The sequence below is a fragment of the Neolamprologus multifasciatus genome, chromosome 13, assembly GCF_963576455.1.
Source record: "Neolamprologus multifasciatus chromosome 13, fNeoMul1.2, whole genome shotgun sequence".
Classification (NCBI taxonomy): Eukaryota; Metazoa; Chordata; class Actinopteri; order Cichliformes; family Cichlidae; genus Neolamprologus; species Neolamprologus multifasciatus.
The window spans coordinates 4594849-4609354 of NC_140451.1; the positions used below are offsets into that span (position 1 = coordinate 4594849).

General features: G+C 38.9%; 1 protein-coding gene across 1 annotated transcript in view; it reads right to left on the reverse strand.

Annotated features, from left to right (window-relative positions):
• Nucleotides 1–14506, reverse strand: part of ttc27 (tetratricopeptide repeat domain 27) — an 86346-nt gene that overhangs the window by 41095 nt on the left and 30745 nt on the right. Inside the window, 1 exon segment of the mRNA XM_085183139.1 lies at nt 7603–7669. Coding sequence (XP_085039265.1) covers nt 7603–7669 — 67 coding nt within the window.

Consider the following 14506-nt stretch of genomic DNA (forward strand, 5'->3'; position numbering starts at 1 on the left):
AAAATTAGATCACGCAATGGAAACCTGGTTACATCACATAAAGACATTAATGATAACTTTAGACAGTTTTATGAATCTCTCTATACTTCTCATTCCACTGCAGGGCCTAAAGATATGCAGGACTTTTTAGATAAGTGTGACCTCCCTGTTTTAGATCAGGTGGATCGCAAGATTGTGAACGCCAAGATTACAAAGGAAGAAATTATTAAATCTATTGGTTTATTAAAAAATGGTAAGAGTCCAGGCCCAGATGGGTTAGGGAATGAATTTTACAAACAGTTCAAGATTAAACTTGTTCCATATCTTGATTAATGTTTCAACTAGGAAACAGTGACAGGAAAACTGAAGAATAAAAAGCTTTAAATGAAAAAAAAAAAATAGAGTAATTCAATCAATACTTGAAAATTTACTGTATAATTAATCAGTCTATATTCGAAGCTGCCATCTAAGCTTCTTTTGGACAAGATTTATTTCTCTGTTGGAAAGTGGAAGGACTTTATTATTACATGGTCTGTGATTTTAATCCAGTCCACACTGTGTGAGTATTAATGGTGCTATTCTCTTTTGAGTGCCATTTTTGACTTGTATTTTTTGGCACTTACTTAGCAATAAACGTTAGTTACTGAATCAGAAGGATGTACAGAGTGAGACTATATATGAAATATGATGATTTCTAAGCTGCTCTACATGAACACTAAATATTTCAGTGCATACCTTTTGTCTATATTTGCATAGATTTAGGCATTATAATCTAAACAACAAGTACAGTTAGCAGCTATATGCTGTTATTAAAGTCTGTAACACAATAGAAGTACAAAGTAATCCAGAAAAGTCTGAACACACCACGGTTTCCTTCAAAATTAGTACGTCATTAGTATTTATGAATATATGAATGAATTAACAAATTACATATACAACCCAAATTTAAAAAAATTAATTAATTGAAACAGAATGCAATGATCTGCAAATCTCGTAAACACATTTTCCCTTACAATAGAAGACAGAAACCATATCAAACATTTGAACTGAGAGAGTTTACCATTATTGGAAAAATACCTTCTTTTTATAAAAGCTTTCCAGCAGCTGCTCTGAAATGTTGTCAGACAAAAGATTTTACCTGCTCAACAATCCTGGGTCGTCTCGCGGCGTTTTTTATTTCATGATGCCCAAATGGTTTGGTGCAGTTAAGCCAGTTCAGCAGTCAGACTCTTTTACTATGACGCCATGATGTTGTTATAGATGCAGTGTTTAGCATTGTATTGATTAAATATGCAAGGCCTTCCCCAGATGGGAGCATGTGTTACTTCGAGCTTTGGCCCAGAGAAGAGGGCAGCATTTCTGGATCATGTTCACATCTGGTTTGTTATTTGCATGATAGAGCTTTTGGATGGCACAGACGATACTTTCTGGAAGGGTTCGTGAACACATGCAGTGTCTGCATACCAGGATGATGTTTTTTTTCCTAATGCAGTGCTGCCTAAGGACCCAAAGATCATGGGCAGCCACTGATCTTTAGATTTTCTCATTTATTTATTTTTTTTAATACAGACACTCTGAATATCTGATGATCTATCATACATAATGACATAAAAATTCAAAGTCTTCTTTATTATGTTGAATGACATTCTGAAATGAATTCCCAATCTGTAGATACGGGTTCTTCTGCTCATTCATAAATACAGCCTCTCTAAACTGCAAACACGTCAGTTAACCTACTTACATCTGAACACCTCTCAAACGTAACGCATTTTAAACATTTAATATATTTCTAATGCTCTATTATAGAATATATATGTTCTGCAAATTGTTGCCGTTTTAAAAAACATTTTAATTCCCAAATTATTTGGAGTTGCGGTTGTACCGAAGCACTGTGGAAAAGCACACAAGAGTAACTTTCTTTTTCCTCTTCTTCTGTAGCTGAAATAAGCACAGGGCTCGCCTGTCTGCTGTGCACTGTAGTGGGAAATCAAGCAGCAAGCTTTAGTGAGAACACCTAATTATTAAAACCTATTACAGCCACAAAGTCTTTATCTGTGTGCTGTGGTGATAATCTGCTGTATAATAGCTGGCACAGCTTAGTGGTTTAGCTTTAGATGAGCTGATTAAAGGGAAAGCGGGGAGGGTGTGTTCAGCAGATTTACTGGTAGGTAGATGTCAGAGAGAGACGACTGAAGCTTTTCATCTGAATTCATGTCTCGACTCATCTTTAATCAGAACAAGTTATACAACAGTAACTTTCTACACACTGTATATTTATGAGAATGGAAATGCGTGATAAAAGAGATACATGGTTCGAGGTGAGATAAACAAACACTAATGATCTTTGTGGATGCTTAGCAAGTCTTGCTGGAGTCATTAATGCAACAGTAAATTGTCCTAATTATGCAGTTATTCCTCTACCAACATCAATCGTTGAGCAATTAAAAAATCAAATGATAAAGCATCCGAAGCGTTTGTCATGTCGCTCCTGACGCAAATGGGTGTTTCTCAACAGCAACGAGAAGACGGAGGAAGTTTTGATGGTGATGACTAAATCCACTTATTATATTGATTGTTTTCTGTTGTGTTTGACTAAATGCTTTGGAGTAACAGAAAAAAGCTTGGAAAAAAATGTTGCATACTTCATAATTACAAGTGGTAAGACCCGTCCAAACTCGAACCTTAAAGATGCGTACAAACTGAAAGCAATGTCCTTGTTGCGCATCGCTCTGAAGCCGACAGTTTGTGCACGCTCCAGGCTCTAGCTGGCTACGTATATTTAACACCAGGTAATATAGGAGCCATATCATGGCTTCGGCAATAAAACTGGTATAAATTTGCTGAAGTATCGTGCTATCATGGTTCCTTTTATGTTTATGTTCCTTAGCGCACAAGAACATTGAAACAAGCCCAAGATCGTCTAACAGCAATGTCAGACACCCCTGCCTCCAGTAATGATTTAGTGCAAAGGGAGCTACTTCAACAACCTCCAACAAAGGATAGTGCTCCAAAGGGAAAACTGTTCCTGCTGAAGGTGGAAACAACAAACCTGTTTCCTCACTCAAGACAAAAAACAGCTGAATACAACCAAGCTATGACGGAGGAGCTGCTATCAACTGGTGATGTGCAACCCAAAAATAACCAAATGACAAGAAGAGCAAGCCGTGAATGAAATTCTAAAGTGTTTACAAGGTGGAAAGTAGGGGTGGCTTTTAATAATCGATTCATCGATTAAAATTGATTCTTGCTTGGATAACGTGATATCGATTCATTAAAATCCTGAATCGATTTATTTATAGAAATGTATTTTGCCCGAAATTCCAGAATCTCAGGTGAAATGTCACAAAATTTTGACAACCACCAAACAGCTAAAACAGTAAATGAGAGCAGGAACACTGATTCTGCACAAAGACGTAAACACAAAGCGCGGACCCGCAGATCAGAATCAGTGAGATGTGACTTTCTCATCCGACGGCACGGACACGGTCGGGGCTGAAAGCCGACAGCTCGCTGATTCTGATGTTTCGGCGACTCCGCGCTTTGTGTTCACGCCCTTTTTGCGCTGATTCTAAAGCTGTTAGTTTGATGTCTCTCCAAACAATATTGACCGAACCAGAAGCAAAAGAAGATCCAAACTACGCTTCACATAAACATCGTCATGAATTCCCTCTGACTTTTGCTGTTTTGCTTCCACCACACTTCATGCACAGCTCTCTCTCTCTCTCTCTCAGTGTACTTTAAGAACAGTTTCCCGTCTATCCCCGACATCTGTTTTCTGCATTATTCGCTTGCTTGTTACGCACAAGACTACCGTTATTTACAGCGCTGTTGGCTGATGTTTTTTTTCCCTTTTACATACTTCCGAAAAGAAAACCTAATTTCTGCCGTTCAACACTGAACAAATTTAAACTTTTTAAAATTATGCAAAATGCAAAACGCTTAGCTGTGTCTGTAATAAAACCGCTGTAACTTCAGAGGTAATGTTCATAAGTTGATTAATGGTTTTCTTTCGTTTTTGATGTATCCCAGAACAGGAAAATCACCTTCATGTTTTTCTGTTTTATCTTCAGCTACTTTGACACAAAGGCCTCTGCTGTGATGCTCACCCCTTTGATAAAGTCTCGAAAGTGTCAGCTTCCTTTTTATAGATACAAAAATATGTAAATGTACTGATCTGAATTATAATATTTCTGACTGAGGCAAAATTTCCCAGATTCAAATCCAATTGAATCGAATCGATTCAGGACCTTGTGAATCGGAATCAAATCGATTCTAGAAATCAGTGATGATACCCAGCCCTAGTGGAAAAGCGGGGCTTTGGGCAGTTTGACCAAAGATCAACCCAGGCAGACAATACTTAACAAGGTTAAGTTACTTGAGTTACTGTTAACTCTGTGCATATAGACTCACACTTTTAACACGGTGCTTCATCAAAGACAGTCGCTCAGTGGAACAGAAGGATGAAAAGTGACAGTTTATTTACACATATAAATGTTGCTGCCTGCAAGTATCTATAAAACACTCAGTATTTTTTGTCAGAAATATCAAAATATAATTTTAAGACTACATATCATTCACTCCTATTGTGCATAAACAAATACCCACAATGAAATGAAGAGGGGGTCAAAATTACAATACAACAATTTGAGAGACTGAGGAAGTCCGATAGGGACAGATTCAATATGGCAGACAGCTGTCTACAAGAAACTGGGACTCTGTTATGAGGAGACAGGTTTGCTTGGGAGCAGGTTATACTTCTACTAAATGTATGGATTTATTTTTGTAGGTGCTGAGTATGGTGATCAAAACTGAGTTAATGTGAGAGGCATTTAGGACCGTGTGTAATGCTGCAAAGAGTGGTTCAGACTGGGGCTGAACAAACACATCTGGATGTGACAGAGGAGACATCAGGCTGTGTCACATGGGAATAAGACCTGTGTGACTTGGCTGTGAGTTTTTACTGCAACCCTGAGATGAGGTTCAATTTATTCATTTTATTCATTAACTGCAGAATACCATGAACTCTTATTGTGGGCCAGGCTTTCACCTTCTTCAGTTGCAAAGGGAATTAGGCCAATTTACCCTTCTTCCAGCATAATTCATGTCCTGCAAACGTATCGATCTGCATAAATATTTCTGTTCGGATGGTAGGGCAGAGCCTTTTCACCTACCGTACACGTGCTTTGGTGCAGTTCTCCAAAATTAACAGATTTATTGAATAAAAGCCAGGGCAATAAATAAATCCGTGTTGCTACATTTACGGTCTCTTTTTGTTTTTCTTTTAAAAAAAAACCCCAAAAAACAATGACATATTTACTATGCAGTGTCCTGATGTACGAGTGGTGCAGAAATAGAGATCAGACAGAGAGATCTGTGAGGAAGCATGTTTGCAGAGATGAAAGGGATATAGATATAACAGTCCTAACTGGAACCTAGACACAAGTCAGGTCCTTAAATTCTCTTTGTTGGATTTCCAGCAGCTGGTAGTTTGCTGAGGTGCATCATCAATCCCTGTGTTACTGCTGCCTGAACCCTATACAATCTGCCAAAGTCTCATAAGCTTCTCTCTAGAATGAATTCAAAGTTTCACTGCAGAGATGAAACAACTCGGTTGATTTTTGTGCAGCTCATTATTAGTGCCTGTAATATTCCCTGTTACACTCAAATCCTGGGTGAAAATGTAATAACTGACACATTAGCAGTGCTGAGAGATGTTCTTCTAGTACGGTGATAGGATTCAGGTATCGACGAAGACAGCCAGACATGTGACAACCATCTAACCAGCCTGCAGATTCCTGGATCTACATGTAGGCTGGGAAGATGCCTGCCCACAGAGCCAGCAGCTGCTTGCAGCAGCATTTCCAGCCGACGCAGTGAGACACAGATATGCGGCCAGCTTATTTTGTATACACAGCTGGCTTCATAATAACCACTGTTCAACTTCAAAGAAAAGTGATGAACAGAGAATAACCTGGCATAGTACAAATGTACCCACAAATATATTTGTTTCCAATTGGATAGCACCAATAAACATGGATACGCAGACTTGCATATTGCCTCATCTTGTTAGGATTTCAGGTAATGCACCAGGATTAAAAATGTAGGTACAGGACAAAGTAATAAACATTTTTCAAAGAAATACAGAGCAGCTGTTCTGATCTGACTTTGACTGCCACATACTCTTCTTTCTAGTATTTCCAATTTACTTTCTTTGCAAAACAAAGTTTTACATATCATGAGCTCAAAATGTTACAACCACTCATATCCTAAGTGTAAATAACAGCGCTGTGTCAATTTACAGCCATAGTGACAAAGACTGGATCATTATATTAGGACCAGTGGTGAGAATGTGACAATGATGCATCATCGTAACAATCAAATCTAATGTTTTCTAAGACCTCATGAAAAGGAAACAAAAGCGTTATTATCAGGCTTAAGCAAGCCAGAACAACTAGTAGGAGACACTGAACTATTCAATAATCCCACCAGTACAGTATTTGTTGTTTCTTTTTGCTAAGTACAGCTTTAAAGTGCATCCTAGTGGCTAATAGATGAAACAAGGAATTTTAAAATACTGTGTTGATTTGAGGTTTCACAATTTACTTCTTGCTTCTTCTTGTCAGTGTAAACTCAAAGCAGACAGCCCACCAGGGCCATGTCCTTTTGCACCAGGCTAATGCTACAACCTTAAGGTAGTTGATGTATGGTTTTGGCCTATTATAGGAATACATTTTTTTTGGGCTTAAATTGTTATTGGTAATTTTATAGTCATGCTGCTACCTTATATTTCCTCTTTCTTTATTTGTAATACATGGAGAACTGCGCAAAGCTCACCCATTTTAAGCTGTGTACTACATGCTGGTGAAAACTAACCAAATAATTACAGCAAAGCTAAGGTTTGAAGTTTTGAAGACGTGTTTGCTCTCCAGAGTGAATTATGGTGACAATATTCTTCATCTCAAATACGGCTTTATTTAAAAAGGGTTTTTTTTAGGTTTTTTTTAATTATGTTGTACTCATAAATATACATTGATTAGCGTGTAATTATATCTTCCAACTAACATCATCATAAAGATAAAATCGTAGTAGTGGTCCCACTACAGTTTGTCTGCCACTACAAAACGTTCCATTAAAGTTTTCAGGAATTGCCTTCATAAAAATCACTGGTTGTTTTTGGGAGTGTCCCTAAAGATTTATGGTTATGTTTTCCTCAATATGAGCTCAGCTTTCTTACTGCTCACCTTTGATTGAGCCATTTCATCATTTTTGTATTGTGGCTTACGTTTGTATGTCCACTTCAATTTGCTGGTACGACAATACTTTCATCATTTTCATCAGAATTTCAGCACAACTTACATTTAGGATGTTTACCAATCGAATTGCAAGTCTAGTTGTACATATCTTATTTATTGCCTGTATAAGCAAGATGAATGAGGCCTAAATAGTGATTTATACACTGCTGCATTATTTTTCATTTTGTTAATTCTAAGTTTCACTGTTAATCAGAGGAGTGTATGTGTCGGCTAGGTTAAAAAAGGCAAGGCATACTACCAAAGTCATTTCTCTTTAAAATTACATGGAAAACTTACAATGCTGGTCATAAAAAAGTAAACAATGACTTACAGACGTGAAGGCCAGGAGTTCTTCTTCTGTTAGTTTGTGCACAGGGTTATTCTTCTGGAAGTCAGTGCTGCAGACAAAAATATTTGTGAATAAATATTGGAAAGTAGAGCTGGGCGATATATCGAGTTTTTAAAAAATATCGATATATTTTTATACGAGATATAAGATGTGACAATATCCTTTATATCGATATAGTCTATGTTACTTGTGGAGCCGCAAGTTTGCCTCTCTTTCGTCCACTTTTGTCTTTACGCAACATTACTCGGCCTCGCCTCTCCTTCACTGAACACAACTCCCCCTCCTCCCCCATCGCTTCACCTGCAGGAAGCGACAAGATGGGCACGGCAAATCTCCGTTAACGAGTTACTGCGCATCGCCCCGTGCGTGGGGCTGGACGCCGTCAACGTGTTAGCTAGCTAACAACGCTAACGAGCTAACCACGCTAACGCCATGCAGCCCAGAGGCGCTGCACAGCCTAAAATCCTTTCATTTTCTCAAAAGTTGACAGCGCGCCTTATGTATGAATTCTGGTTGTGCTTGATGGCCGCGAAGCGATTTTATGTGGTACACAGCGCTCAGCAATCTGTCAAAAAATGTTTTAGTACGACTTTGGTAAGCTACGGTGCTGCACCGGTTGATGGATTGTCAGAGCATTACGGCTACCGAGGAGCCTCGCGGAGTGATACGTACTGTGCTTCAACGTAATATTACCCTACTGTGTATAAGGACCATAAATGGCACCTGTTAAGAGACGTGGTTACGAAGAGGATTTCAAACTCAATGCTGTCAGTCACACAGTAGAAGTTGGGAACAGAGCAGCTGTGAAATCTGTCTTTGTTACTATGCTCTGCATCTTTTAGTTTACATTTTGACTGCACAATTGTGAGCTTTTTGTTATGCACAAAAACAACATTGTTTTCTTTTATTTATGGAGCATTATTATTTGCATTATTAAATGCTCATAATTTATTTTTGAGTAAATTTTATGTACATCTATGCTCTATGTTAATAAAAGTGCCCGTGTGACATCTGGGACACAGCTTTGACTAAGAACTCTCTTTTTGTTCTTACTTTATGGCTTAAAAAAATATCGAGATATATATCTTATATCGCCGTCCAAGGTAAAATATATCGAGATATGAATTTTGGGTCATATCGCCCAGCCCTATTGGAAAGATTAATTAAATATCCTATTTTACAAGTAAAACAACTGGTAACTTGAGCTTTAATTAACCAGATCCCCCTCGATTGCAGTTGTCAAACAAACATTTTCTACAAAGAGGTGTGTCAGGGAATTTGGGTCGTTGACCCGGTGTTTTTGGCTTTGCCCCCGTTTAGTTTCCCATGCCTATTTCCTGTTTTATTGTGATAACCTTTTGTTATCAGAGTCCCAGCAGAGAGGCAGAGCACCCCCAGAACCCCAAGTCTCCAAGCTTGCCCCAGACCCACCCTGGGGCAGCTAGGCTACCAGGCCAGTGTCCTACATCCGCCAAAACAGACCCTCCAGGCAGCCGCCAGAAAAACACCATCCAAGAGCCACCAGAGCCCCATCCAGGTCATGAACACAGCCCGAGGTTGAGCCCCCCAAGAAACCTGTCCCTAGAGAATCCCCAGACACCCCAAGCCCGTACCTACCCCCGCATCAACCACAGTAATGAAAGCGCTGTAATGAAAGCCACTCATGAAAGTGGCCACTTTCTCATTACTTTCATATATTTTTTTAGTAAGTATACAAAACATACAAGTTTCATTATATAATTTTTCAAGGGATCTTATATGTGTTTTCACTAGGGATGGGTATCGTTTAGGTTTTATCCGATACCGGTGCCAAACCGGTACTTTTGAAACGGTGCCGGTGCTTAAACGGTGCTCAAACCGGTGCTTAAACCGGTGCTTAAAGAATGGAGATCACAAACTTTGTCCAAAAACCTCTCATGTTCAGCTGTTTTTTTGTAAAAAGATAACAATATTAGCCTTTTCTGCAGCTATGGGGCATATATGGTATCACTCTTGGCTGGAAGCAGTGCTTAAACAATGGAAAAAACACAAACTCCAAAAACCTCTCATGTTTAACTGTTTTCCACTTTTTCTTTGGTCATTTTAGCCTTTTTGGCCAGGGTGAAGGGAGTATCTGCCATCAAACAAGAAGACAGCCGCATGTAGCTATGATGATGTTTGCTAGTTCACCTTACATGTATTAATTTAATAACGTGGTTAGCCTACTCAACGTAAATTACACACGAACAACATTAAGCTACTCACGCAGAGAAGAACGGCTGCTGCTGCCATCATCATCCTCATCATTTCTGCTACACTGGCAGGGCTAGGGGCCAGGACTCTACTCTTCGGGTTTTTGGGGGATGTTGCTACTTCGGGTCCAATAACAGGCACCACAGCCGCCGTAGATGTGCTCGATGTGAGGTCTCGCAGCAAGCTATCAAATACGGCGCATTTTTCGGCTTTTAAAAAAACGCTGTGCGTCGCCAGGTGTTTCATCGGATTTGAGGTGTTACCTCCTTTGACAGTATCAGCTTAAAGCACTTGTTGCAGGCTGCTGAGTTTGCATATTTTGCTGTGAAATACAGCCAGACTTTTGACCGCTTCGACTTGGGCATTTTTAATCTGTAGCTCTGCTCTAAAAGAACGTACGTACCTGGACCCGCCTACTATCCGGAAACGTAAAATGATTGGCTAGAATTCAAAGTGTGTGACATCTCAGGAAAAAAAAGCACCGAAATAAAACACCGAAATGTGCGCTGCTTTTCGGTCTGGTTACTACCGTTTATGTCAGAACCGGTGCCATCATGGCACCAGATACCGGTACCCATCCCTAGTTTTCACTCTTGTATGCTTTTCATACAAGTTTCATACAAGACAGATAAAAACTTTATAAGATTTATATATATCTTTTCCATATGGGGAGGTTGGATTGTTACATTTCTGACCACCGATTTCCAAGATCAAGAATGGTCTTTTACACAACTCTTGAGCCAATGTGGACAACATCAGCCAACCATGCAAACTCCTGGGAATGATTTATGATTTGTTACAATCAATAAAAGGTAGACTGTTAGAAATTATTTTAATTATTATATATAAGTCAGCGTGGGAATTAATCAGAATCCACAGTGAGCTTTAAAAGTACTTTTTCTAAGAAGTAAAATTCAGATCTGCCAAGAGCTCAAGAGGGAGAAAAGAGAAACCAGACAAGGTCACATTCCCAGAGTTAAAGGGACCATGGAGAATTTATAACCAGAGTCTCTGCTGTTTAAGCCCTTGGCAAGGAATTAATAAATACTGAGTATATCCTGGGATTAGCACTCATTAATACAAAAAGCAGTGACAATAAAGACAAGTTATTAAAATGTATAAATATACTATACAGGCTATATACTATACGTCGCTAGCCCGACGTCCCGGAGCTAGCGAAATCTATATTTTCTCAAGGTTTTTATCCTAGGTTGAGTGTCAAATGATTACCTAGCTTAATATTTGAATAAATGTGGTCTGCTAACACTCTGGAAGACACAAACTATACAAGAGACTTGTTTTTAACACTGTTTTGTAGTGGTATCAGGGTGTACAGATCTTCCTTTAATTTAAACAGACCTGCTGCTCATCAATCATCTCCTAGCAATCTCACTGACTGCTCCACTGACCTTCAGTTGGCCCATTCAGTTCCAGCACCAGCATAGAAAATTAATCACCAAGTTACTGTGAAGATAACTATTTTTATATATTACATTTTAGTCTCTATTTTATTTATCCTTTTGCCTGGATTAAACCACCAGGACAAACACGTTCACAAATAACAGTCACTCAGCTATAAATTTAGAGAAAACTAGAAAAGAAATGGTTGGGTAAAAGAAGTGTTGATGAACTCTAAACTTTACATAGGAAAACATACAACTTATTAACTGACTCTGGAAAAATGTTTGTGCAGGTGGTAAATGTACACAGTCACACATTCAGTTTAGTACCCACTGCACTATATTCCAGTGACTGTCATCTAAGACCAGAGCACAGCCCTTAGTACACCACTGACAGACATAATTAAATCTTAAGAATCAGGGAATTCGACCCATTGATGGACCTTTGTTTGGTTTTGATGCTGACCCCATATTGGCTTTTTTCTGGTTTATGTAAGTTAATACTTCTCTGCCTGGTAACCAGGCAGAATTTATAGCTATGTAACATAGCAAAACAGTTGGGATGACATCAGCTAACTCATGCAAACTCCTGGGGCTTACTGGCTGAAAACCTGCCTGGTGTGTCACATATTTATGAAATATAAAGGATCATGAGGTTTCCTCACCCCCAGAGCTGACAGGGGGTGAGGGCCAGGTTAGCAAAAGAGAGAAGAAGTGATAAAGAGATAAATAGAAGGAGGAAGAGGAAAAAAGAGAGACTTAAAAACAGTAAAGACGAGTGGCGAGCGTATAGCACAGGATATCCTCCACCCGCGACAATCATGTCTCACAAGGGCCAAAGTTCAGCAAGCCCCAGTGCCAGATAGTCACGGGCTATCTATTAAGATGTCTTGATTGGTAACACACTTGCTCACATTTCTGATAACACTTTTTTTTTGTCATTTTATCTTATCTTGCTCACACTGCTAACACACTGCTCTGCTAGGCCCCAAATGTTAGCATATGCTATCATCTGTTCCTGGTGGAGTTACAGCAAGTCATCTACTAATCAGAAGGTTGGTTCTAAGTTCAGTCAAAACTGAGGATATATTGTGTTTGGCTTAAAAAACCTCTCAAAAATGACGTATAACCATATACTTACTCCAACTCACATATTAAACAGATCTGTAGGACTGCCTCTTTTGTCTGAACAATATCGCCATTTTAGAAACATACAGTTTATGAGTGATGCTGCCCTAAAAGTCAGGGCTAGATCAAGTGACCCATAACCATAACTTAATTTGATCTCCTATAGGCTCAGGCTGCAGGGGGGCTTCCCAAGATGCACTGAGCATTTCCTCTCTACTACCCCCACTCATGAAGGATTTATATACCATCATCTCATGTCATTAACACAGTTATTCTCTCTCCAACAGTTTGTCTTTTGTACTTGTCCTCTTTCCCTCACCCCCCACAACTGCACAACTGTGTACTTCTGTTGTATCTTTTTACTGTACCTTTTTTGCATATTTGTCACACTGAAAAATTTCAGATCAAAAAAAGTTTAGAAGAAAACAAAGATAATCAGAGCAAATACAAAATGTGTAAAACAATGATGTATTTGTTGCCTATCTGGCCCAATGTGAAAGCGTAATCCCCCCGACCTCCATCAACTCTGATTAACCACATTTTCACTGCCAGACCTGCAGAATCAAAAAAGCATAAATAATACCTCTGTGATAAAGTACGCCAAATTATCTCACAAAGCAACACATTATTCCAACTAAAGAAACTCCGAGAGATACAGAACAAAGTCATTGACATCTATCAGTATGGAAAGGGTAACAAAGCCCTTTCTAAGACTTTGGGACTCTAGCAAACCATGGTGAAAGCCGTCACCCACAAATGGGGAAGATTTGGAACAGGAGGTCACAAAAACATAGACCAACATCTAAAGAACTGCAGGTCTCACTTTCCACAGTTATGGCCATTGTTCATTTTTCAACACTGTGAAAGAGACTGGGCAAAACTGGCATCCATGGGAGAGATCCAAAACAAAGACCACTGTTGACCAAATAGAACACAAAACCTTATTTCAAATTTGCAAACGTGAATATCCCCAAGACCTTTGGGAAACTATTCTGTAGACTGAGAAGACAAAAGTAGTTAAGCTTTCTGGAGGGTTAGTGTCTCATTACATCTGGTGTAAAAACAATTCCATTTGTTAAAAAGAACATCACACAAAGACTCAAACATGGTGGTGGCACTGTGATGGTGTGGGGCTGCTTTGCTGGTTTGGAACCTGAATAACTTGCCATCATTTATGGGCCCACAAAAAATACAAATAAAAAGAAATAAGAAATTGGAATGGCCTAGTCAAAGTTCAGACTTAAGATGTACTATAGAAATGGGGAAGGGGAAAATACTTTCTTACAGTACTGTATACTAACAGAACAGTGCAGAATATAACAAAGTTTGTCCACACAACTTTCTACTAAACAAATAGGTGACATGACAAGAGAAAAACTTTAGAGTTAATGGGATCTACAATTTTCCAAGTGGTTAGCAAAGTCATAGTGACGCATCAGACAGAGCAATTTATGAATATGGTAGGGCTGCTCAATTAATCGAATTTTAATCTAAATTATGATCTGGGCTTTCAACGATCATTAAAAATGACTGAGCCGATTATTAGCACCTCCCTCGTGCTTTACTCTCGCGCTGCTGTGTGGCAAATCGAGTGCACCTCTCTGCGTTTCAAACACCGTCACAACAATTAAGAAGACCCGAGGGAAGCTCGGAAAGCTAAGAAGAAGTTATCTGGAGAGGAGAGGATAATGGCTGCTGAAGAAAGAATGCCGCTGGTTGAAAAGAGGTAAAAGAGCTTCACAGCTTGCCTTGATGTTTGGTTATTTGTATGCATAAATATTATGCAGTATTTTGAAGTTCACTAAACACAGATGTTTACATTTTTCATTTATTTTTTATATTGCAAACATTTGCACTGTTATCAGTATTTGCACACTATTTTATATTATTTTTTGACAATCTTTTAAGCCATTATTTAATACATTGTTATTGTTAAATAAATATCGTCAAATAATCGAGATCTCAATTTCAGTGAAAATAATCGTGATGATCATTTTTGCCATAATCGAGAAGCCCTAGAATATGGTATATATTCATGCAGGGGCAAACTGAACTGAGGGGATCATTAGATCAAAATAGATGTGCAGGATGGTGAGAAATTATTTCAGTCTTCAGGCCTGAGGCAC